The sequence below is a fragment of the Equus asinus genome, chromosome 2, assembly GCF_041296235.1.
Source record: "Equus asinus isolate D_3611 breed Donkey chromosome 2, EquAss-T2T_v2, whole genome shotgun sequence".
Classification (NCBI taxonomy): domain Eukaryota; kingdom Metazoa; phylum Chordata; class Mammalia; order Perissodactyla; family Equidae; genus Equus; species Equus asinus.
In genome coordinates, this window is record NC_091791.1 from 151,217,573 (window position 1) to 151,244,281 (window position 26,709).

The following is a 26,709-nucleotide window of genomic DNA, read 5'->3' on the forward strand; positions in this document are numbered from 1 at the left end:
GACAGATGAATTGATTAAGAAAGTGTAAATACACACAAGGGAATATTATTCAACCTTAAAAGAAGGAAATCCTGTTATATGCTACAATTTGGAGAACCTTGAGGACATTATGCCGAGAGAAATAAGGCATTCACAGAAGGACAAATACTGCATGATTCTACTTATATGAGGTATCTAAAATAGTCAAAGTCATAGAAACAAAGTAGAATAGTGGTTGCCAGCGGCTGGGGGAGGGGGAAAAGTTGTTATTCAATGGGTATAGAGTTTCAGTTTTGCAATATGAAAAAGTTCTAGAGAACTTTTTAACAATGTGCATATAGTTAACACTACTGTACTGTACACTTAAAAATAGTTACGATGATTTTTTTAAAAAAAGAAGGAAGGGGGGCTGGCCCCGTGGCCGAGTGGTTAAGTTTGCATGCTCTGCTGCAGGCAGCCCAGTGTTTCGTTGGTTTGAATCCTGGGCACAGACATGGCACTGCTCATCAAGTCATGCTGAGGCAGCGTCCCACATTCCACAACTAGAAGGACCCACAATGAGGAATATACAACTGTGTACTGGGGGGCTTTGGGGAGAAAATGGAAAAAAAAGAAGGAAGGGGTTGTTTAAAGGGTCTTGCTGCAGAGATGACAGATGAAGTAAGGACTGGTAAGTGTGTGTACATTGTACATAACAATTAGGTTTTCATTGCTCACTTTAGGGAGAGCGTTTAGTAAAGTAGTTGTGATGACAATTAAATTGCACTTGGCTAAGGAGTGAACAGAAGGCGAGGAAGTAGAAACAGCAAGTGAGCCCTACCTCTGCAAGAAGCTTGGCCACAAAGGACAAGGATCTTTCCTAGGTAGCATGACATTAAGGGAGGATTGATTTAGGGCCCACATTGCTCACTTCCATTCTCTCAGGGGTCACAGTTCTTCACTATTGTCTAATATCTGAAAACAGTCATTTCATATATTTTGTCCAGTTTACTAATTGTTTACTGTTAATCCTTCATGGGCAGAAGTAGGAGTCTCTTCTGTGCGTTTAAAAAATTTTTTAATTGTTTTGAAAATAAAAGTAACATAAAATGGAGAGGGAAGTCAGCCAAAAAAAAAAAAATTACCTTCAAGATCCTTGCTTTTTCAATATCTCCCTGAGGATTCCAGAAAAATCAATTTTATAATCTCTAGTAGGTAACATCCACATTCTGCATCCTCATGAACAGAGTCCTGACAGCACTTGCCTGGACTGACTAACAATTTGGCATCCTTCTAACTAGTATTTTAAGAATATTTTCAACAGTATATAATGAATGTAAAAGAAGCTTATTTTCTATTATAGAATTGAATGCCTCTTTCTTTATGCTTATAAGCCATCTGTCAACTGACCCCTCAGCCTTTCTTTTGAGGTCTCCCATGTGACACTCCACTCACAGGTAAGTGATGTAGGATCATCAACTTCTTGAGGTGTACTATTTACTCTTTCAGGGGTAAATTAATGGAAAATTCTCAGTTTTTGTTTGAAAATAACTTTAGTTCTCCTTTGGCTTAGCTAGGGATAGAATTCTAGATTGACCATTTTTTCCCCTCAATACTTTGAAGAACTTACTCCATTATATTTTGGTCTTTAATTATACTGTTGAGAAGTTTATCATCAGTGTAACTGTTGTGTCTCTTAGTTAATTTGTCTTTTGTCTCTTCCATTGAAACTTTGTTCTTTGTATTTGGAGATCTGAATTTTCACTACAATGTGTCAGGCTATACATTTATTTTGAGTTATCCTGCTCAGGACCTAAGGATTCATGCCTTTCATCACATTGGCATTAATCCCAAATTATGAGACCTTTTATCGACTACATGAATTGTGTATTAGTTTTCTATTGCTGCCATAATAAATTACCACAAATTTAGTGGCTTAAAACAACACCAACTGATTATCTTACAATTCTGTAGGTCAGAAGTGCAATACAGGTCTGAATGGACTAAAATCAAGGTGTCAGCAGGGCTGTGTTCCTTTCTGGTGGCTCTAAGAGAATCCCTTTCCTTACCTTTTCCAGCTCCTAGATGCCACCCAATTCCTTGGTTCATGCCCTCTTCCTCCATCTTCAAAACCAGCAGTGTAGACTCTCTTTGACCCTTCTTCTGTTGTTACACCTCTTTCTTTCTGACCACATCCAGGAAAGGTCCACTTTGAAGGACTCCTGTGATTACACTGAGCCCACTGGGATAATCCAGGATAATCTCCCCATCCCAAGGTCCTCAACCTTAATCACATGTGCAAAGTCCCTTCTACCATGTAGGGTAACATATTCACAGATCCAAGGATTAGAACATAAGCATCTTTGGAGGACCATTATTCAGTTTATCACACCTTAGGACCTCAGCTACTAATATCAAAGTCTCATCCAGTTTTTGGTGGGTGTTCCCAAGGGTCTTAAGTTCTCTTGCTCCAGCTACCTTATTGAGAGGCTTGGCTATCACTTCTACTACCAGTACCCTCTGAGAATGTCCTTCCTCTAGATACCATAGCCATTGATGGTAATCAATTAGACTTCGGATGGTGGTCTTCTGGAGCCTTTAGGGTCCAAAGGCTACACAGAGGCAGAAGGGAAAGGGAGAGAAAAAGTGGCTTGTTCCTCAGCTCTATGGCTACAGTTTTTCCCCTGAGTTTTGGAATATACTGAATAATCTCAGGGTCTCAGTCCCAAACTTTGGGAATAGTCCCAAAGTTTTTCATGAATATAGAGCTTTTTCTCTTTCTAAAACTAAACATTCTTTCCAAAGAAGTTCAAAACCACCATTAGTTCTAGCTGATGGGTGAGCCCCATTCTATCCCCATTGTTATTTCCTTTTTCTCTTACACTCCATCCCTGGCACACCTGCGCCAAATTCCTACCAAAACAATGGAAGTCATCGTGCATATTAATTGATGCACGTGGCTTACCAAAGTGGTCCTGTTCCCACTGGTTCTCTAAACTGCCAATTTCTGAATACATTTGGAGGTCAGTTAAGACACCCTTCTATAGAATGATTGAATTAATGAAATATTACAGATTTAAACACAGCTTAGGTGGAAGATTCCCTCCTAGGTTCTTTTCCTACAACCTACATTATTCAAGAGAACATGACATCAGAGATTATCTCAATCTTTTATCCTACGTAGAACCAAAGTCTCTTCAGATTTGGTTCAGCTTGACTTTTGCTAAGCTCCTTCCTATATTCTTATCCTTACATATTTTCAGGACCTACAGTTCTTTTGGAATGGAGGCAGATTCCTTCTGGAGTAGGACCTGCACTTCCCTGCTCAGGCTGTGCAGAGCTCTGACACTCATTATCAGACTGGAGGCAAAAAAGGGTGATGAAGGCATGTTTTGAGGAAAACAAGAATCATCTTGTAATGAATCTATTTCCTATTGCCTTCACATAGCGGGTGTTTCAACTCCAAAATCCCATTTTCAGGGTCTTGTCTTAAAGACCCCTCCTGGTAGCAGCATTTTTAAACCAAGGGGCCTAAGAAAACAAAACTTGAAGCAAAAGATTATGTACTAATGATTTATTGAGAGTGAAATTCCAGGGAAGAAAGTGTTAGTGAAAAAGGAAGTAAGATAGGGGAAAAGTGAAAACAAACATAAGAGATGTGTTATCAAGATGGCCATAGCTGGAGGCTGGCCCTGTGCTTGAGTGGTTAAGTTTGTGCACTCCCCTTCAGTGGTCCAGGGGTTCACCTGTTCAGATCCTGGGCATGGACCTAGCACTGCTCATCAAGCCATGCTGAGGCAGCATCCCACATAGCAGAACAAGAAGGACCTATGACTAGAATATACAACTAAACTATGTACTGGGGGGCTTTGGGGAGAAGGAGAAAAAGAAAAAAAAAGATTAGCAACAGATGTTAGCTCAGGGCCAATTTTGGGGGAAAAAAAAAAAAAGATGGCCATAGCTTCATGGCAAACAAAGCTGGTTGCTTGATCTTCCAGGGTATCTCCTCCAGAGAGTTCATATGAAGCTACTGCTTCTTAGAACAGTCCATTACACTAGAGGAAGAGTAGGCAATGCTGGCTTCTTTCTGTCTCGTCTCTCTCATTGGTTAAGGTTTACTCCACCCCCAAACATTAACTCCCCACCACTTCTGGACTGTATTACCCAGCACCTCCAGGTAGCGTCTTGGGAAGCCAGAACCTCTGCAGTCCATTCTGGCCAATTTTCAGCTGCTTCAGTCCTTCCTCCTGGTGGCTCCTACATGTGGGGTACTACTAGTCCGTACCTCAGTTCGTGGGGGCCAGATGGCAACAGGGGCTGTGGCTGTAGCTTATGACTGGGGATACCTCAGAGGGTTTTTGTGAGGTCTCAGTCAAGTAGTACCTGGTGCCTAGCATTTAGTAAGTACTCACCAAATGTTAGCAATTATTATTAATAGTAATTAAGTGCAATTTGTGTGTGTGTTATGTGACATGACTGGTATGAGCATTTTCCCTACCCCTTCTAAGCCTTTGTTAAGCACCACTGGACCCATTCAGCACTCTGATATAGAGCCAGACGCATCTGAGTGCTTCAACAATGCCCTGGGCTGTGGTCCACAGCAGCGGGAGACAGCCAGGCAGCCAAATGGATTTGCAACAAATTCACAATAGTGGTGGCCACCAGCCAGGCAGCATACAGCTATGCAAAGGAGCTGAGTATTTTGTCTTTATAAAAATATGACTAGTGAGAATGCCTTCCATTGTCTAGCCACCTTAAAACATTCTTTTAAACATTTAACTTGTCTCTGAAATCCACTAAGGAAATAAATTGGTATTGTTTTTTGTTCTATAAATTAGAGCCGTGTAGCCGAAGGATAATTTTCCCATCCACAGAGTCACAGATTTGCTTCTGAAACCAAGAATACAGGAGCCCTCACATGTCAAATATCTGAAGGATAATATTTTCTTGGGGAAATCTGCTACATCGCCCTCTGAGTTTGGTTAATCATAAATAAATATCCCTCATTTAATGAATAATTCAAATCGTAGTCTTGTCACCATGGGAAAGAGGGCTGTCTCCTTCAATTTTTCTTTATGAGGCACTCAGTGCCACAGACATAATGTTTACTCCCCTTGAGGGATCAACAGCTCTTGACAAGTGGAAATATGATTTCAGCAAAGAACTTGCTGTTCTATATGTTAAAAAACTGCTTCAATATTCTGTTTTGATTCCTGCTTAAAATATATGGAGAGGATTTTTATAGTCAAGGTGAATCAACGTACTGATGAATGTGATAGATATGAGCTTTGAGAAGAGGTGAATTTGGGGCTTTTGAAAAATATGCCTTTTGCTTTTCTGGAAGCAAGAGTTGAGTTTTTAAAATAAAACCTGGTAGAAGTTATTCAGTCTAATGAAAAATAAAACCTGTAACATGGGTGGTTTCTAATAAATTTCCTAAATCATGTTTTTCTTGTTGATGACAAATGTTTATCATGAGTGTCTGGTATTTGTCTTAAAACAACTTGATGACCTAGTTGTCCCTGTTCCCAGATCTGCATCACCAACCCCATTACCTGAGAACAGATTTGGCTCCATCAGTTCTGATCTTTGGCCTTGTACCTTAAACATGGCATGTGGCTCCTGTCTGGATGCCTCAGGCCACCCTCAGCAACTACCAGCTAGACCTAGCCCAGCCCCCAGCCCCACATCTCTGAGACTGTCGTTGGCGCCAGGAGAGGAGCTGGACATGCACAGGACATGGAGCCAGCTGCCATTTAGGTTGCAGAGAAATATAAGAAATACATGGTAGAGTTATTCAGAAAGTACTGAACTTTAAGATGGGAGATGTGAAAGAAAGAAAGCCAGGGAACCAAGGAGAGAAGAGCATATTCCTTAAGCATCTGTGTGTTCCAAGTGCTTTAAAGTTAAGACATTTAATCTTCACGGCAACCCTTTAATGAAGCCATTATCAGCTTCATTTATATAACTGTGAGAACAGAGGCTCCAAGAGATTAGGTAATTTTTCCAAGTCACTTAGGTGTAGATTTCTTAGGGAAAGTTGGTAGTTCTGTTTAGTGATTGTGTACATGGATGGGTGGTATGAAACAGTATTAAGAAAGAGATTAGAAAGCTAGATTTTGCCCAGACAGTGAAAAGCCTTATTAAACCATGTCCTTTTCACTATACTAGGCTGGCTTAGGTCTTTGTTAGCTCTGTAAACAAAGGCAAGTGTACTTAACCTCTCTCTGCCTGAATTTCCTTGTCTTTGAAATAGAGGGGAGAAATGTGAGGTCGTCATACCTACTACAGAAGGTTTTGTTATTTCCAATGAGTTAATGTAAAGAAAAGAAATTCATACATGGAAAAATTCCATACAAATTCAACTTTTCTCATCGTTTCTAGTTGCAAAAATTTACAATCCAGCTGGAAGGACATGACATAAACATAACTTACATAGAATAACCACAGAAGTGTAACTCAAGGTTTAGTTGTCTTGATGTCCCCCAATCCTCCAGCCTACTGGAGAATCCTCCATCCTTTAAGGTTTAATGGAAATGTTCTTGAACCCTCGTTCTATATAAAATGAGAAAAACCAGCATTGTTCCCAATATTTCTGAGGTTTCTTGGACACCCTACTTCTCTCCTTATAATCTGTGGTTCTGTTTTACTCCTTCCGCTGACTGCTTTGCCTGGACTGCCTACACCACACCATCTACATCCGACACCACCTGGATTCTTGAATTCTTCAAAATACCACTGGTACTAGACCATATGTAGAGCAAAATTTTACTGAAGATTTGAGGCCAAAGCTGGTGGGGTTACAACAGGGTAAATATTAGGTATCCCTGGTCTTAAATGCTCTTTTGCCCATTTCTGCCTCTGAGAAGTCCTCTCTGGCCATCTCTTCACCAACAACCCTAGCCCAGCATCATTTTTATCCATTTTTTCTTTCTTTTGCCTTCCCATTTTCTACCTGCGACCCATAAGCTCTCACTCCCCACCATTCCTCAAGTAGCAATAATAACTAACACTGATTAAAAGCTTACTTTGTACCAGGAAGTATAAGTGCTTTATATGTTCTTTATTTAGCAGACATTTTCTCTCCTTCTGTTTTGCCCCAGGTATTCAGGCCCAGGTATTGGAGCTTCATCGTTTTTACTCCTCAACAAATATCAGACATCTCTTTTGGATTTTTTTTTTTTTTTTTTTTTTTTGCGAGGCATAGTGCTAGCTCCTAGGGCATTGGTAACAAATAAAACAGACTTGGTCTCTGCCTTCATGGAGCTCCATATTCAAAGAGCTGGTAAAAGTAACTTGTTAAATAAAGACAATTCTGTCTTTGAGGGAATTATCAGCTTTTATAGCAGCCATTTTTCTACTTGCTGCAACACAAGATAACAATAAGACAATAGCAAAATAAGGCAAAAATACAGAAGATGCCACGCAGCAGGATTGACTGGCACACAAGTAGTTCAGAAAGTATAAATACTTTAGAAGCTGATGAGATCACTTGAGCTGAACCAGTGGGCCTTGAGGCACTGGATTGGAGCAAGTGGAAGGCAGGCAGAGAAGGCTGGGATGTTATGAGAATAGACATAGTGATTAAGACCAAGGCCTTTGGAGCCGGCCCTGATGGCCTATTGGTTAAAGTTTGGCACGCTAGGCTTTGGTGGCCCAGATTTGGTTCCCGGGTGTGGAACCACACCACTTGTCTGTCAGTAGCTATGCTGTGGCGGTGGCTCACATCAAAGAACTAGACGGACTTACAACTAGAATATATAACTAGGTACTGAGGCTTTGTTGAGGAATAAAAAAGAAAAAAAGAAAGATTGGCAACAGATGTTAGCTCAGGGTAAATCTTTCCCAGTAGTTCTCTGAACTACTCTCTTCTCAGCCTCCTCTCTTCCCTCTGCCTGGGCCTCCTCTCCCAGGGATGGGGGGAGATTTGTTTGCGGGAGCCAAGCGCATGCGCCATGGCGCCTCCCATAACGCGGAGTCAACCTGTTTGCCCCGCCTCCAGGACAGAGCCCGAGAGCGATTGGTCCCCCTTGCGCGCCTCCCAGGATTGACCGGAGCTACGCGCCCAGCCCGGGCCGCCCAGCCCACTTCCGCGTGGGTCCCTTGAGTGTTCCCCTGCGGGCGCCCCTTAGCCCAAGAGTCGGCGTTGTGTTTGCTGTGTCGCCTTCAGTCCCGGCTTTTCCTGTTCGCTCCTCCTGCGTTTGAGACTGTTCTGCAGGTGATGGTGTTAAGACTGTCATGCTTCCTGCTGTTACAGCTCGACCCTCTAAGTGCAAGAGTTTACACCAGATTTGTTTTAAATAGGAAATTGGGAATTAGGAAGTGGGCCCTTCCACCAGAAAGGAGATGCTTCTCACATGCTTCCTTTTGTGAACTAAATTTCACACATAACTCAATAAATTGATAATTGTGAACTCATTTCCTTAAATAGTAATAACAGTAGCTAACCCTTAGGTTGGGCTTACAGCTCACTCTTTTGATCCCTTTACAACTTCTCATCCTTTACCTATAAGATAGGTCCCATTATCCCCATTTGAGAGGTGAGGATGTCAAGGCCCAGAGAAGTTAAGGAGCTTGCCCAAGATCACCCTGGGATAAGGGGTGAAGCCGGAATCAAAACCCAAGTAATCTGGTCTAGTGTCCAGTTCCATTAACCACTGCATTCTGCTATCTCTCCTAAAGAACCAGGCTAGGGGCGAAATCAGTGTTCAGGTCAAGAGGCAGTTTATTGAGGCTTCGTTTTCTTTTATGTCAAGTTTGGAAAACGTGGGAGAAGTGATAGGAATGAAGACTGGAAAGAAGACTAAGAGGTTCTGAACTCAGATAATTGTGAAGTGGAAGAAGGTAGCTTAGCTAAGGGGACATACAAGTAATTACATCCATGTTTTAAAATATACATATAATTTATTGAGGTGAAAATCACGTAATATAAACTTAACCATTTTAAAGTGAACAAATCAGTGACAGAACATTCACAATGTTGTGCAATCACCACCTCTATCTAGTTCCAAAACATTTCCATCACTTCAAAGTAAAACCACATAGTCATTAAGGGGTCATTCCCTATCCTCCTCTCCACCCCCCAGGCCCTTGGCAACCACCAGCCTGTATTCTGTCTTTATGGATTTATTCTGAATATTTCATATAAATGGAATCATACAAAATAGAAGCATACAATAATAAGCCTTTGTGTCTGGCTTCTTTGAATTAACATAATGTTTTCTAGGTTCCTCTGCATAGCATATATTGGTACTTTATGATTTTTATGGCTGCGTAAAATTCCATTGTATGTACATAACATGATTTGTTTATCCATTCCTTCATTGATGGACGTTTGAACTCTTTCCACCTTTTCACTATTGTGACTACTGCTTCCATGAATATGCATGTACACGTATTTGTTTGAATACCTGTTTTCAGATCTTTGGGGTGTATACCTAGGAGTGAATTGTGAGGCCATGTGGTGATTCTTTGTTTAACTTTTTGAAGAACCCCTACATCCTTTGAAACTCTTCCCTAAGGCTATAATATTATAAGTAATATTAGATATAAGAAATATATTAAACACTTAAAATCAGAATGTCTCAACCTTAGCACTTTTGACATTTGGGGCCCTGAGAATTCTTTGTTGGAGGGAGCTGACCTGAGCACTGTAGGATGTTTAGCAGGAATCCTGGCCTCTCCCCAGCAATGTCAGTAGCATCCCCCCAGTTGTGACAACTAATAATGTCTCAAGACATTTGCCTCTGGGAGGCAAAACTGCTTTCCCTTCCCACTGAAAACTGCTGTTTTAAAGGATTTCCTGTAAACTTGAAGGAAATATGGCACTAAAGAAGAATACAAAAAGTAAGGGCCTTTAAGAAACAGATATTCCTTACAAATTTGCATACCAGAAGTATTTTTTGTTTGCTGTGTAATGATGTTAAGGAGTTTGCAGGTTTACAAGTGTGTGACAACCAGAAAAGTCTTGTTAAATATTCATATAACTTTCATATATACCTTTAGTACCATAAACCCAGCTCAACCACAGAACTCCAAGAAATACAGCTTTTCACCGCAGTACACATTACATACCAAATCACATTTATAGCACACTGCATCACATAATTTTTAAGATGGCAACTAGAAGCAAGATTTGCAAGATTTTTTTTATATTGTAGTGATTATTATTTCAAGTCTAAGCTCAGACAGATCCCATAAAGAATTTCCTATATGGTTCAGCCAAATAATGGAAAGACAAATGCTACTTTTCATTATCGGCATACAGTGAACCAAATGAAATATTTACATTCGCTGTTAAAGATCACAGTGAGTTAGTTGTAGAGTGGGAACTCTGAGTACACACACACCTTTGCCCTATAAAAGCCATCAAGATCGGGACTGTTATGGAAACGGACCAGCCTTAGGCACAGACGGCATTGGTGTAGAGTTCACAGCAGTTAGCAAGGGCCAGAGCGCTGAACTCTTTATCTTCCCAGGGACTGGAAAAAGAAGGAGAGTCGGTGCCATTCAGAGAAGTACTGAAATGAAAAGCCAGAGAGATACAGAGTGGGTCAGATAAAAACAATGCACTAAGTTCTACCAAGCAGCTGAAAAGACAAAAACAAAAACCTATGAACGAATCCGATCACAATGACCAAATAAATAGGACAGAATTAAATGTATTTTCTCGTTCATCCCCAAGATAATGCTAGCAAGAAACCCTATACAATGTGTCTGCTTCTGTGCCCAATTCCTAACCATAGTCCTTTTGGGAATTTCCTTTCCAAACATCACTGAGGCAAAATTTACACCTTGTAATGTGAGTCAGAGTTGAATTTATTCTAAAAAGTGAGCTGGTATTCCAAAGCCACTTTCCTCTTGAGAAAGAACAGCTCAGGCTTATTTATTGTTTCAGCTTTATTGCGGTATAGTTGACAAATAAAATTGTAATATATTTAAGGTGTACAACATGATGATTTGACATACGTATACATCGTGAAAGGATTCCCAACATTGAGTTAACACATCCATCACCTAGCATGTTTACCTTTTATTTATTAATTTTTTTGGTGAGAACACAAGTTCTACTCTCTCAGCAAATTTCAATTATACAGTATTATCAACTATAGTCACCTTGTTATACATTGGATCCTCAGACCTCGTTCATCTTATATCTGAAACTTTGTACCTTTATACCAGCCTCTCCCTATTTCTCCCACGTCCCAGTTCCAGGCAACCACCTCTACTCTCAATTTCCTTGAGTTTGACTTTTTTTTTTTTAAGTCAAACCATGCAGTATTTGCCTTTGTCTGGCTTATTTCACTAAGCATAATTGCTCGTCCATGTTGTTGCAAATACCAGGATTTCCTTCTTTTATAAGGATGAATAATATTCCACTGTATATATAGATATACCATATTTTCTTTACCCATTCATTCATCAGTGAACATGTAGGTTGTTTCCATACCGTGGCGACTGGGAATAATGCTGCAATAAACATGGGAACGCACATACTGATTTTGGTTCCTTTGAATATATACCCAGAAGTGGGATTGCTGGATTGTATGGTAGTTCTATTTTTAATTTCTTCAGGAACCTCCATACTCTTTTCCATAGTGGCTATACCATTTTATATTTCCACCAACAGTGTATAAGGGTTTCCTTTTCTCCACATCCTTGCCAGCATTTTTTGATCACTTGTCTTTTTAATAATAGCAGTCCTAACAGGTGCAAAGTGATATCTTGTTGTGATTTTTTTGTGTGTGAGGAAGATTGGCCCTGAGTCACTGAGCTAACATCTGTGCCACTCTTCCTCCATTTTGTAGGTGGGATGGCACCACAGCATAGCTTGATGAGCAATGTGCAGGTCTGCACTTGGGATCAGAACCTGCAAACCTCCGGCCGCCAAAGCGGAGTGTGTGAACTTAATCACTACACTACGGGGCCGGCCCCTATCTCATTGTGTTTTTGATTTGCATTTCCCTGCTAATTAGTGATGTTGAACACATTTTCATGTACCTGTTGGCCATTTGGATGTCTTCTTTGGAAAAATGTCTATTTAGTTCCTCTACTCATTTTTAAATCAGATTATTTGTTTTTTTGCTATTGAGTTGTATAATTTCCTTGTATATCTTGGGTGTTAATCTCTTACTGGATATGTGGTTTGTGAATATTTTCTCCTATTCTGTAGGTTGACTTTTCATTCTGTTGATGGTTTCCTTTGCTGTGCAGAAACTTTTTAGTTTGATGAAGTCCCACTTGTTTATTTTTGCTGTTGTTGCCTTTGCAACAAAAATTCAAAAAATCATTTTCGAGACCAATGTCAAGGAGCTTACTCCCTGTGTTTTCTTCTAGGAGTTTTAAGGTTTCAGGTCTTTTGTTCAAGTCTATAATCCATTTCAGGTTGATTTTTGTGTATGGTGTAAGATAGGGGTCCAGTTTTATTCTTTTTCATGTGGATATGCAGCTTTCCCAAAACCACTTATTGAGAAGATTATCCACTCCTGTAGATTGCATTCATTAGTATGGACATTTTAACAGTATTAATTCTTCTAATCCATGAACACAGAGTATCTTTCCATTTATTTGTGTTTTCTACATTTTGTTTCATCATTTTTTTATAATTTTCAATGTACAGATCCTTCATCTCCTTGGTTATGTTTTTTCCTAAGTATTCTTTTTGATGCTATTGTAAATGGGATTGTTTCCTTAATTTGTCTTTCTAATAGTTCATTGTTAGTGTACAGAAAAGCAACTGATTTTTGTATGTTGATTTTGTATCCTGCAACTTACTGAATTCACTTATTAGTTCTAACAGTATTTTGGTGGAGTCTTTAGGGTTTTCTGTAGATAAGATCATGTCATCTGCAAACACAGACAATTTTACTTCTTTTCTGATTTGGGTGGCTTTTATTTCTCTTTCTTGCCTAATTGCTCTGGCTATGACTTCCAGTACTGTGTTGAATAAAAGTGGTGAGAGTGGGCATCATTTTCTTATCCATGATCTTAGAGGAAAAGTGTTGAGGTTTTCACCATTGAGTATAATGTTAGCTTTGGGCTTGTCATATATGGCCTTTATTATTTTGAGGTACATTTCTTCCATACCCAGTTTGTGGAGAGTTTTTATCATGAAAGGATGTTGAATTTTGTCAAGTGCTTTTTCTGCATCTATTGAGATGATCATATGATTTTTATCCTTCATTTTGTTAAAGTGGTAGGTCACATTTATTGCTTTGTGTATGTCAAACAATCCTTGCTTCCCAAGAATAAATCCCACCTGATCATAGTGTATGATCCTTTTAATGTACTGTTGAGTTTGGTTTGCTAATATTTTGTTGAGGATTTTTGCATCTGTATTCATTAGGAATATTGGCTTGTAATTTTCTTTTCTTGTAGTGTTCCTCTTTGTCTCTGGTATCAGAGTAGTGCTGGCCTCATAAAATGAGTTCAGAAGTGTTTACTCCTCTTGTGCTTTTTGGAAGAGTTTGAGAAGATTGGTATTAATTGTTCTTTAACTGTTTGGTAGAACACCAGTGAAGCCATCTTGTCCTGGGCTTTTCTTTGTTGAGAGGTTTTTGATTACTCATTCAATCTCCTTACTAACAATTGGTCTGTTCAGATTTTCTGTTTCTTCATGATTGAGTCTTGGTAGGTTGTACGTTTCTAGGAATTTGCTGTTTCTTCTAGGTTATCTAATTTGTAGGGGTATAGTTGTTCATGGTAGTTTCTTATGATCCTTAGTATTTCTATGTTCAGTTGTAATATCTGCTCCTTATTTATTTGAGTCTTCTCTTTCTTTTTCTTAGCTTAGCTAAAGGTTTGTCTATTTTGCTTATCTTTTCAAGAAAACAGCTCTTACTTTCATTGATCTTTTCTATTGTCTTTTTTGTCTCTATTTCATTAATTTCTGCTCTGATCTTTGTTATTTCCTTCCTTCTGCTAACTTTGGGCTTAGTTTGTTCTTCTTTCCCTAGTTCCTTGAGGTGTTAAATTAGCTTGTTTATTTGAGAGCTTTCTTTTTTCTTAACGTAGGTGTTAATCACCATAAACCTCCTTCTTAGAACTGCTTTTGCTGCATCTCATAAGTTTTGATATGTTATGTTTCCATTTTCATTTGTCTCAAGATATTTTTTCAAGTTTTTTCCAGTTTTATTGAGGTATAATTGACATATAACATTGTATAAGGTGTGCAACATAATGATTTGATATATGTAAGTATTGTGAAGCAATTATCACGAGTTTTGTTAAAGTCCATCACCTCACTTAGTTATAATTTTATTTTCCTTGTGATGAGTCAATGTATGTTTTTAGTTTCTCTTTTGATTTCTTTTTTGACCCGTTGCTCAGGAGCATGTTGTTTAATCTCCACATATTTGTGAATTTACTAGTTTTTTTCTTGTGATTGATTTCTAGTTTCATACCATTGTGATTGGAAAAGAAGCTTGATCTACTTTCAGTATTTTAAAATTTATTAAGATTTGTTTTGTGGCCAAACATATGATCTATCAGATACTTTCCATGTATACTATTATATCCTGTTGATAAATTGACCCCTTTATCATTATGTAATGACCTTCTTTGTTTCTTGTTACTGTTTTTGGCTTAAGTCTATTTTTTTCTGATATAAGTGCAGCTACTTCTGCTTTCTTTTGGTCTCTATTTCCATGGAATATCTTTTCCCATCCTTTCACTTTCAATCTATGTGTGTCCTTAAAGCTGAAATGAGTCTCTGGTAGGCAGCATATAATTGGGCCTTTTTTTTTAATCCATTCAGCCACTTTCTGCCTTTTGAGTGGAGAATTTAGTCTATTTACATTTAAAGTAATTATTGGTAGGTATAGACTTACTATTGCAATTTTGTTAATTGTTTTCTGGCTGTTTTGTAGTTCCTTTGTTCCTGATTTGATGGTTTTCTGTAGTGGTATGCTTTGATTCCTTTCTCTTTATCATTTGTGTATCTACTATAGGTTTTTGTTTTGTGGTTACCATAAGGCTTACACAAGACATCGTATAGTTATAATAGTCTATTTTAAGCTGATAACAACTTAACTTTGAATGCATACAAAAGCTCTACATATATACTTTCCCCCACCCCAACATTTTATGTTTTTGCTATCACAATTTGCATCTTTTTATATTGTGTATCCCTCAATAAATTATTGTAGTTATTTATTTTTAATACTTTTGTCTTTTAACCTTTATACTAGAATTATAAGTGATTTACCTGTCACCATTATTAGAGTAGTCTGAATTTAACTATATATTTACCTTTACCAGTGGATTTTTTCTTGTGTTTTCATGTTACTAATTAGTGTCCTTTTGTTTCAGCTTGAAGAACTTCCTTTAACATTTCTTGTAAGACTGGTCTAGTGATAATGAACTCCTTCAGCTTTCGCTTGTCTGGAAAACTCTTTATCCCTCCTACAATTCTGAAGGACAACTTTGTCCTGTAAAGTATTCTTAGTTGGTGGTTTTTTCTTTTGAGTATGTCATCCTACTCTGTTCTGGCCTGCCAAGTTTCTGCTAAAAAATCTGCCGATAGTCTTACGGAGGTTCCCTTGACAAGTAACAAGTTGCTTTTCTTTTGCTGCTTTTAAGATTTTGTCTTTGTCTTTAACTTTTGACAGTTTAATTACAATGTATCTCAGTGTGCATCTCTTTAGTGTCCCAAAGAGGAGGCATGCAGTCAGCCTAGATGCAGGCTGATTAGAAGCTGGACCCTCAGGCAGCAGCTGAGAAAGTATGCTGTCAAACCCCTTCCAGGGAGAAACTGGGAGATGGGTATATTTGTCTGCTCCCTGAGTGCTGAGCCTGGGTGTTTAGCTGTTGAGGGGATGATCCTGTGCCTGTTTAAAAACTGAGTCTTTGTTTGTTATAGTCCTGTTGGAGTTGTGAATGCAAGCCCCATTTACAATTAGAACTGGGTGATTTGAGGGCCCATCCCTTGGAAGGCAGCCATAAAGGTTGGGGCGCTAGATGTGTGTACAAGCTCCTTCCAGGAAGATACAGGCAACTTGGTTTTGTTGTTGGAGTGAGAAGGTAGGCTCCAGGGAGAATCACAGTCATCCCCTAGATGCATGCTAATTAGAAGCCTGATCCTCAGGCAGTGGCTTGTTAAGTATGCAGTGGAACCTCTTCCAGGGAAAGACTGGGAAATGGGTGTTTTTGCCTACTCCCTCTGCGCTGAGCCCTGGGGGGAAAGCCACAGTGAGTGCTCATGCACACAACCATTAACAACAGCTTCTTTGTCTACTACAATCCAGTGGGATTCATGAATACAAGCCCCTGTTGGCTATCAGGGCCAGGGATCTGGTGGCTTGTCCTGCCAGTGGCAGCCAGCACAAAAGCTATGGCCCAGACATGTGTACAAACTCCTTCCAGAGAGATGCTGATAACCCGGTTTTATCACTGGAGCAAGCCTAAGGGAGAAGGTGGGGCTCCAGGCAAGGTTCCAGTCAGCTCTTAGATGCATGCTAATTAGAAGTCAGATCCTCAGGCACCAGCTTGTAAAGTATGCAGTCAAATTCCTTCCAAAGAAAGACTGGGAGATGGGCATTTTTGCCTGCTCTTTCTGTACTGATCCTTGGGGGAATAGCCGCAGTGAGCGCTCTTGTGCCTGTTAAGAGCTGCTTCTTTGTTTGCTTTAGTTCTGTGGCTTGTGGGAACCCAAGCCCCATAGGCTTTCAGAGCTAGGTGTTTTGGGAGCCCATCCCTCGGGTAGGAGCCTTAAAAGTTGGGGCACTTTTAAAGTGTGCAGTCCAAACTGTTCTCTCCTCAGGGAGAAGCTGGGAGTTGGGAGTTCCCGTCAATGGTATGATGCTGTGCCAGGGGTGGGGTTTATGGTGAGAGTGTGTCTCTGCCTTTCCTACCCAATTCGATCTGAGAATTTTCTCAGTTGCCTGATGTGTAGGAGTCACTCAGCTAGTTTCCGGATTTCCTTGAGAGGGAATTACTCCACGTGTAGCTGTAGATTGGTGCATCCATGGAAGAAGGGAAATTCAGGAGCCTCCTGTGTTGCCATCCTGGTCTGGAGTCACTCTAGGCTTATTTAGTATAAATAAATTGGGTGAAAACATTATCTGCTTTAGATTCTGGATACTAATGACACTTAGTAAATGACTTTGGGCAAAAAGTTAGTCATAGCTTTGAAGGCAGAAATCAGCAGGAAAGGATATTCTGTGGATTTTTTAGTGAAGTTTTTAGTGATGTAAAGACAATTCACTGTTCAACAAAATGTGAAATCAGCAATTTTTACTTTATTCATTTACTTTAGATTATGCTTACAGTGACATCCACTGAACTGCCACAAGCACATAGGAATCATAACTATGTCAGACCAACAATCTATCTAGTTTATAATTCATCTTCAGTAGTACATCAAAAGGATTATTTTTTCAGAGGATATTGGTTGCTTCTCTGATGATAACCTCCAAACACAGGAGGGTAACATCTGTTAACTTGGCATAGTGATAAACAAATGGCAAGCAATAAGATATATTAGAATATATGAGGCAGCCATTGGGTGTAAAACTAATTTGGCCTGACCTTGTTTTTCCAAAAGGGCCTGGTGTGGCTGTTGAGCATGCATTGTATATCTGCTTTAAGCATTTGCTATGTCCCGAAGACAAGAACAATGCCCTTAAGATAAAGATACAAATTCCCCCACATTGGCATTTCCTTAAAGATAAGCATCTCTCCCTAAGCTAGGAATTGATTGCTACACCCACCCTGTGACCACCCCCCTCAAGACAACAGACCTGCTACCTGCTGTGTGAATAGCTCTGCTGTGCCAGCTAGGCAATCTCATGTCTGTTGCAAAAGGGACATTCCTATCATATGTGATGTATGCTCTTTGTTCCAGGACAGTATATAACTACTTTGTACACCCCACTTCTTTGATGCCCTTCCTTCCTTGGGGAAGGAAGGCCCTGGGCTAGCCCTCAGATCTGGCTCATAATAAACTCACCCCAATTTTTATTTATAGATTGGTTATGGATTATTTACATCGACAATAGTAACCTGTAAAGCAGCTAGCACCCCCATCATCTATCTATATAGTGAACAGATCACTTGCTTAATGATACTTACCAAATCTATCTCCAGTTCTGATTTCTCTCCTGAACTCCAGGGCTCAGTTGGCTGTGAGTAGCTTCACGTGGTAGTCCCATAGGTACTTCCAAATCAACATATCCAGCTGAATTAAGCCATAATCTCTCCCCTTTACTCTCATTCCTGGAACTAGTCATCTTCCTCTCAATGAATGAATGGCACTGCTTAGACCCACTTGCGTAAGCCAGGAAGGAGACTCTCATTTGAGCCTCCTTTCCCTTCCTCATCCCACCTTTCCCTCCTTTCTAGCGATGACCAGGCCTACTGATCCCCCTTGGTCTAGTGCATCTCCATCCTCACAATCACTTGGTATCAGTGTCTCATCATCTACTATAGCAGTGTGTTTATTGGTCTCCCTGACATTCAAATGGCTACCAGAATGATCTTTTGAAAAAACATCTTATCATGCCAGTGTTTATAATTCTCTAAGTCAAAATCTAAATACCTTATCATTTAATACAAGGCCTTTTAAGATCTTTCAGCCTCATCACCCAGAACTCTCTTCATTCACCCATATATCACTATTAATATACACATCTTATGCTTTGGCAGGACCAAATATTCTACTTCCTCAAATCTTTCCTTTTGTTTATCCTATAACTAGTTCTTTTATATATTCTTTTTTTCCCCCACTAACTTCTTTCAGTATTTTTTCTTTATCTTTGATTTTCTCTAGTTTGAAAATGATACACCTAAGTGTAGTGTGTTTTTGGCATTTATCCTGCTTGGTGTTCTCTGAGCTTCCTGGATCTGTGGTTTGATGTCTGACATTAATTTGGTGAGATTATTGTTCAGATATTTCTTCTATTCCTCTCCTCTCCTTCTGGTATTCCCATCATGTGTATGTTACACCTTTTGTAGTTGTCCCACAGTCTTTGGATATTTTATTCTGTTGTTTTTTTTTTTTTTCAGTCTTTGTTCTCTTTGCTTTTCAGTTTGGAAGCTTCCTCTTGATATATCTTCAGGCTCTGAGATTCTTTCCTCAGCTGTGTCCAGACTAATAAGCCGATCAAGGGCATTCTTCATTTCTGTTATAGTGTTTTTTTATCTGCAGCATTTCTTTTTGGTTCTTTCTTAGGATTCCTACATCTCTGCTTACATTGCCCATCTGTTCTTGTGTACTCTCTAGTTTTATTCATTACAGCCCTTAGCATATTTATCATAGTTGTTTAAAATTCCCAGTCTGATAATTCCAACATCCCTGCCATGTCTGGTTCTGCTACTTGCTCTGTCTCTTAAAATTGTGGGGTTTTTTTTTGCCTTTTAGTGTGCCTTGTAATCTCTTCTTGATAGCCAGACATGATATGTACCCGTAAAAGGAACTGCTGTAAATAGGATTTTTGTAATGTGGTTGTAGGTGTCGGGGGAGGGGAAGGATCCTGTGATTAGGTCTCAGTCTTTTAGTGAGCCTATGCCTCTGGACTGTGAACTTCACAAGTGTTTCTCAGTTTTTTCTCCCCCCTCAGGTGGGACAGGATAGCTAGAAAGGGCTGGAATTGGGTATTTCCCTTCCCCAGGTTAGTTAGGTTCTGATAATACCCCAGCAGGTTAGGCTCTGATCAACTCCTTGAGAAGAAGAGTGGTGCATTTCAAAATGGTTCCTTTTCTCTTCCCACTGCCGGAAGCACAAAGGGATTTTTGTTTGATATTTACTGTGAGAACCAGTTCCAGCTCCTGGAAGTAAAACTCACAAAAAGTTTTGGGGGGGTGCCTCTACGACTGGGTCCCCTCAGAGTTTTTAACAGTCAGACTTGCCCTCACTGAGCCTCTGGCAATTGCAGTTTCAGATTTTCCTACACAGATTTCTGTGGCAGTTTTCACTCATGAATCACTGCTCCAGGAAGCCATGTGTCCCTGTATGCACCTGTCTGTCTCTCTAGTCCTGGGGACCAGCAGTTTTCCCTGTGTCATCACCTCTCTTATGGATCCAAGAGAGTTATTTATTTTTCGGACTGTTCAAATTTTTACTTGTTAGGATAGAGTGGTACCTTCCAAGCTCCTCATGTGTTGAGCCAGAAAACTATTCTAATAATATCCCAGAAAATGATAAATAAGTTCATTTTTACACTGTCTGAATGCATCGTGATTTTATCAATTCAACTTTATCTTCTCTCTGTCTTCGTCATTTCTGTCTGAAGGAGCCCATAATTTTTTAGCCACTTGGAACCATTGCCAAGTCTTCACCTACAACCTAACTGTATCTCAATCATGATAAATATGGTAACTTCTTATCAGGGAAACCACCATTCCTTACTTCTTCACCTGCCCCTCCACTTCTCAGTATCCCACCAATACAGATAAAATCTGTCATTTGTCCATACTAGAGGAATACTGAGGATGCATCTGATAAGAGAAAAGAACACAGATCTAGCCCAGCACACATACCCATGTCCCTTCTTATATGCTCTATTCAGCATCCACATGATTACCCTCAGGACTTTATTTCTCTCCACTCCCAGGAGATTCCTGAGTGGAGGATAGTGTATAAGAGGAGAGAGCAGGGATTTTGGCGCTCACTCACCTCTGAAAGAGCTCTCTGCAGCACACATAGGTCTCATAGGTTCTATTGGTGAAAACTGTGTTTAGGAAGGAGACACAGTCAGTTTCAGCTCCCCTGGGGACGTAGAGGATTCCTGGATAAAGGAGACAGAGATACTAAGGGGAAGATTTTACACATGTTCCTTAAGGTTCCTAATTCTTTGGGTGTGAACTGAGAACACTGTAGATTAGTTGCCTTTTCTATGCATCTGTGAGATGGATGGTTAAATCAATATTCTGAGAGAGATCTTGTCAGGATCTAGGTGAGCGATTCTGCCAAGAGACTAAGCTGAGGCACCTACCTGCCACACAGGCACTGATAAGGGATACACAGGCCCCTGTGAGGAGGGCGCTGATCACAACCTTGGACAAGTCACTCTTCCGGTTGGGTACAATTGATGCTGCAGACAACAACAACAAAATAACATGATCTCCTCCCCACCAGGCAATCAGTATATCCCATGAGCCCCCATTTAGAAGAATGCAGAGGAACAAAACACAGCAGGTGAATAGCATCCTTACCACCAACCACGAGAGGCTGGCCAATGGTACCCTAAGAAGTGTCTATATACATTAGTCCTGAGAGGTCACTAACTCAGACATTCCCCAGGTCAAAGATTGTGTGTCTGACCCGGACTTCAGTGGTTCTGTAAACACTCCCAAGGTGTATCTGGATCAAGCAAAGCTCTGGGCTGTTCTGGACAGATGTTCATTAGTTGGGATCTGCACTCTCAAGCTGGGGCCAGAATTCGAGGGACTATTTTGAGCCAGAGGGATACGGAGGGCAAAATTCACCTAAGCCTTAGCTACATGATGCATATCCCGCTACTAGAGGGCAATCTCACAATCAGACAGTAGTCAGGCATCAGAATTAGAATAATACAGACATGTGTTTAATGGAACAGAAAAAGATAAACTGAAAGGAAATGGTTTCACCTTTAAATTGTTCAATCAGCTACCAAATAAATCAACTTAATGATTTTACCCCAGAATATGAGTGCCATAAAAAAGGGACACACCGAGCTGTATTTCTTCTTATTTTCCATTTCTGACTTGAAGCTTCTAAACTCTTGGAATCTGCTAGTCATTCTCCCTGCCCCTGGCCTCAAGGACAGTTCCACTTTCCTCATATTACTTCCGCGAGGCATCACCCACATTCAGCAATGTCTTCAGCTGTCTAAATGTATCTGTGTCTGCTTCAGATACTCACTCCGCCCACACCTAGTGACTTGTAGCTTTTAATGCAGCAGTTCACCCACTCGCTGTTACTCTCTCTCTGACCTATATGTCTGCTGTTGTTTTTTAATCTTTGGATTCCTTGTGCAACTCGTACTTCTGTGACGACAACTGGTGAGCAGCCTAATTTCATAAAGTACCTTCACTACCGAATAGAAAACAAAATAGCTTTACTTATGTATGTACTATGCCCATTTAACAGCAAAATAAAATCATTATAATCTTCTTCATAGGGGAAATAAAAATAAAATTGGTATTTTGGGGCCGCAGTCAAAAAGAAAAAATGTAACAGAAGTTGAGATTATAAACCCAGCCTGGGCTCCTTGCACAGCCAGGTAGCGTGGTTGCCTTAACTCCCAAGCAACTGCCGCCTGAGAGGGTCCATTTCACATCAGCTTCTCAATCTGGGCTCAAGTTGTACTGAAGCACCAGGACTGCCCACTGCAGAAGCTGGGATCTGGCTGGCTTATTGGGTATCTAAGAAAATGAATTAACTCACTCAAGCCTCCCAGTGTGATTCCTATGGAACTAAGATTGGCAAATCCACAGAGTGAAAATGTTGTAATGATTTCGGCTCTCACCTAGGGAAAACAAGAATAAATAAGTAAATAAACTCAGTCTCACGTGTGCAGTCATGTAATCATGATAGAAGTTCCAGAGTACTTGGAACCCCCAATGTTGTCCACACTACCCTAAGGAATGTGGAAAGGATGCTCAGAAAATAATTGCTCCCTGAGTTATCACAGGAATAATGATATGGAAAGCACCATGGGCCTCTCTGCCCAACACTCTTCTTGTTGAAGCCTATGAATAAGAAGAAGACCTAGGAGTGAGAATGATTGAGAGGGAAAAGACAGAGGAAGAGTGAAAAGGAGATCAATTTATAGCAATTTAAACTTAGAAATGAATAAAGGGGTCTTAGACCTTCAAAAATTGTGTGCATGGGGCCAGCCCTGTCAGGTAGAGGTTAAGTTCATGTCCTCCACATCAGCAGCCCAGGATTCGCCAGTTCGGATCCTGGGCACAGACCTATGCACCACTTGTCAAGCCATGCCGTGGCAGGTGTCCCACATATAAAATAGAGGAAGATGGGCACAGATGTTAGCTCAGGGCCAATCTTCCTCAGCTAAAAGAGGAGGATTTGTGGCAGATGTTAGCTCAGAGCTAATCTTCCTCAAAAATAAATAAAAAAATAAAATAGTGTGCATGGGGCCATGCCATGGCCGAGTGGTTAAGTTTGCGCACTCTGCTTCGGTGGCCTAGGTTTCACAGGTTCGGATCCTGGGTGCAGACCTAAACACCACTCATCAAGCCATGCTGTGGTGGCATTCCCACATAGAAGAACTAGAATGACTTACAACTAGAATATACAACTATGTACTAGGGCTTTGGGAAGAAAAATTTTTTAAAAAGAGGAAGATTGGCAACAGATGTTAGCTCAGGGCCAATCTTCCTCACCAAAAAGCACACCTTAGAAAAAAAAAAGCAGTGTGCATCCTGGACTACCCCAACTGTAAAGACCCAACAAGTACTTTATAGAGAGAAGTAGAGTATGAGGAAGGACTGGCACACAGACCTCAGGGCAGCATGGGCACTGGAGCTAAGCTTGTTCGTAGTTAGGCCTAGGACACTGGGAAGGGATCTGTGGGTGTGAGCCAACTTCTGTGTAACACTTTCTGTCTGCCTACAGACTATTTATGCTCTTCTGAATCGTCACTTACAGAAATCCACTGTTTCTCGCCCCCAATCCATTCTTCTACTCCAGAGAGACGTTTGTTCTTGTATTGAGACAGTTGCTGATAGGCCACAAACTCATTTGTGAAGAACTTGATCCCCACCATCTCAGCCACTATTGGGCAATCTGCCCACTCTACACCCATCATGAAAACCATGGGCCTTAGGATATAGGAGCAGATGACCTGGGTGAAAGAAAGAGATATCTCAGGAAAAGGAAGAACAAATAGCACAGGTCAGGAGCCAAGGACTTTCTCTGGAGCCTTGCCTCAGTCTCCTCCACCCTTCTATCCATGATCTCTCTTAGCTCACTGTGGGTCAGGAGGACAGGCACAGTTCAAGGACTACTTAACCACACCCTAGAGGACAGCCCAACAAATGTAATCCTTTACCTGGAAAGTGAGTCCCCGTATGTCTACCAGTTCCCCTAGCCAGGAGAGAGCAGCATTGATGAAGGCCAACACAGCCAAAAAGGCAATCAGATTGGCTGCTACATTAGCAGCAAGGCCTATGGCATCTGTGGCTCCACTGCTGGCAGCTTCCAAGATATTCTTCTCTTTCCTGTGGTTATTGGGCATAGGGGAAGAATACGGTGTCTAGAGTAGTCTCAGACCCTCAGAGAAGAGAAATACCACTATGCAAGAGTACAGAGGAAGAGTGCAAGACCAGCTCAAGAGGTGATGGGGGTTCTTTAGTGACCCTTCTGGTGGAATTATACTGAAGCAGTATCAGATTTAACTGCCATGGAATAACACTGACACCAAGGACAGAGGATATGGGTATGCAGAAGACAGAGGCAGATGGGAGGGTTAAACAAGAGGAGAAAATCCACATGATTAGCTAGAGGCTGAGGTAGACAAGAGGGGATATGGAATCGTATTATTCCTTCTCCAAGAGACTTGAAGCCTCTGCCACCACAGCACCACCACTCTTGACTCTGCACCTGACATCACCATCTCCCAATTATATGCCTCATTGGACTCACCCACGGGGCAATTTTACCCCCTCCTCATTCTTGAACTTGGACTCCTCCACTTCTGGATACACGAGCTTTGACAAGGCAAGAGCAGAAGGGGCAGCCATCACAGAGGCAGAGATCAAGGATGACGCGTCAATCTGTAAGGCCAGACCTAGAAATCAGCATCTGTAGAACCCAGACTTGGGCTCACCCAAGTGTGATCAAACAAACTATGCCTACCCCGAAGGATATGAAGCTTCCCAACACAGTGCCCGAAATGGTGGCAAACCCTCCGGTCATCACAGCATGGATTTCGGAGAGCGTCATATCTGCAAGGTATGGTCGAATGAGCAGAGGTGCCTCTGTCTATAAACAAGGAGAAACGAGTCAGATTCAAGAGGGTGTGACTCCCCACCCCAGAGTGCCCACCCTGGCCCCTGGGACACTCCCCTCCAGTATGAGTGCCCTTCGAGCACTGAGCTTTGTTCTCAGGCCCTCCCAGCATCTGCCTCACTCCTTCTGGCACCTAATCATATCCTGGCTGGTATTGTTCTCATCTGTTTTCATATGTGTTTGTCTCATTTATTTACATTTTAAAATGCTATAGAAGAGAAATGGTATACTTCTTTTGTATGTTCTCAATGTCTAAAACCACATACTTAATGAATGACCTTATGGAGTACAGTGCACTTACTGAGTACATATTAGTTACTTAAAAAGTATTCATTAAAAAATTGCAAATAGAGGGGCTGGCCCCGTGGCCGAGTGGTTAAGTTCGCGCACTCCGCTGCAGGCGGCCAGGTGTTTCGTTAGTTCGAATCCTGGGCGCGGACATGGCACTGCTCATCAGACCACGCTGAGGCAGCGTCCCACATGCCACAACTAGAAGAACCCACAACAAAGAATACACAACTACGTACCGGGGGGCTTTGGGGAGAAAAAGGAAAAAATAAAATCTTTAAAAAAAAAAAAAAAAAAAAAAAATTGCAAATAGATAACTGAAGCCCAAAGTTGATGAAAGAATCAAAAGAAATAATGTTTGTGGAAATGTTATGAAATTAAGAAGACACAACCATGTAAACTGTATCTAGCATCGACCTAAGATAATATTATCTATCATGTAATGAGTGACAACTATGTGCCTACTGCTGTACCAGATGCTAGGGTCTTTAATATGAATAAGGCAAAATTCCTACTCTTAGGAGCTTGTAGTCAGGCAGAAGAAACTAAGCTGATTATGGATAATTTCAGCAAAATGTGAAGTGCTGTGATTGAAGTATGCAGAAGTACTCTGAGAACGTTTCAGAAACAGTTAATCAGCCTAGGGCTTTGCAAGAGAAAGACCTCAATACTAATTCCTTTTTAATTTGACAAGCCATTGTCCCTAACATGGAGCTGCTCAGGTAGTAGCATATATGGATTACTTACTCCATATAGACATATGGATCAAACAAGTATTATGGGGAAGAGCCTTGGTGTTAGCCTTGAGCAAGGTAAGCTATTACATTCTTAGAGACCCTGGAAAACAAGGGTCACAGGGAGAAACCAGAATATAGAGCAAACATCCTGCATAGTCCCTGAACAGGGAGAAGATTTAGACCAGGACGTTTCCCTGAATTCCTATGTAAGAAGTTGGATGGGTGATTAAGGATGTCCAAATTAAGTCTGCCAAGGTACGTATTATTAGGCATGAAGAGTGAAAGCAAAGAGCTGAGTCCCCTTTGAGCTTCCAAATTTTCTTTCATCAGTGATTGGCTGCCCATACAATCTTCATTTATTTGACTTTTCAGAAGGAAAGCGTACTTTTCTCAACCTGTTTTCTGCCACACTCTCTGTTCCCCAGAGAAAAGAAGATCAGAAGGCCTCAGAGTACTTACCATACCCACAAAGATGTTTCCTGCCACAGCCAGGGTCTCTGTGGGGGTGGTGCCCATGGTGACTTGCAAAAACCAGGCGATCTAAAGGGATACAAACATCTACACCATTAACATTAGCAGGAATCTTGGAGAGTATCCAGTAAAAACCCTCCTTCTCTATTTTAGTGGTAAGGAAACTGAGGCCTAGAGAAGTAGAGTGGCATGCCTGAGGCCACAAAGCAAGTTACAAATAGAGCCTGGACCAGAACTCAGGATTCTAGGCTTCCAGAACAAGTAGACTAAAACTTGGTGTGAAATGGTAGTCTGGCTCATTTTCTC

The 26,709-nt window shown here is 40.8% G+C and overlaps 1 protein-coding gene across 4 annotated transcripts in view; it reads right to left on the minus strand.

Annotated features, from left to right (window-relative positions):
• Positions 1 to 9,204: 9,204 nt before the first annotated feature.
• Positions 9,205 to 26,709, minus strand: part of SLC28A2 (solute carrier family 28 member 2) — a 65,540-nt gene continuing 48,035 nt past the window's right edge. For all 4 annotated transcript variants that reach the window (XM_070502155.1, XM_070502150.1, XM_070502133.1 and 1 more), the window contains exons 10-18: positions 26,392 to 26,472; positions 24,755 to 24,880; positions 24,542 to 24,672; positions 23,949 to 24,117; positions 23,544 to 23,741; positions 22,322 to 22,403; positions 20,889 to 20,987; positions 20,570 to 20,681; positions 9,205 to 10,478 (exon numbers count right to left, since the gene is read on the minus strand). In XM_070502155.1, coding sequence (XP_070358256.1) covers positions 10,361 to 10,478; positions 20,570 to 20,681; positions 20,889 to 20,987; positions 22,322 to 22,403; positions 23,544 to 23,741; positions 23,949 to 24,117; positions 24,542 to 24,672; positions 24,755 to 24,880; positions 26,392 to 26,472 — 1,116 coding nt within the window. In that variant the 3' untranslated portion in view covers positions 9,205 to 10,360. The remainder of the gene's footprint in view (positions 10,479 to 20,569; positions 20,682 to 20,888; positions 20,988 to 22,321; positions 22,404 to 23,543; positions 23,742 to 23,948; positions 24,118 to 24,541; positions 24,673 to 24,754; positions 24,881 to 26,391; positions 26,473 to 26,709) is intronic.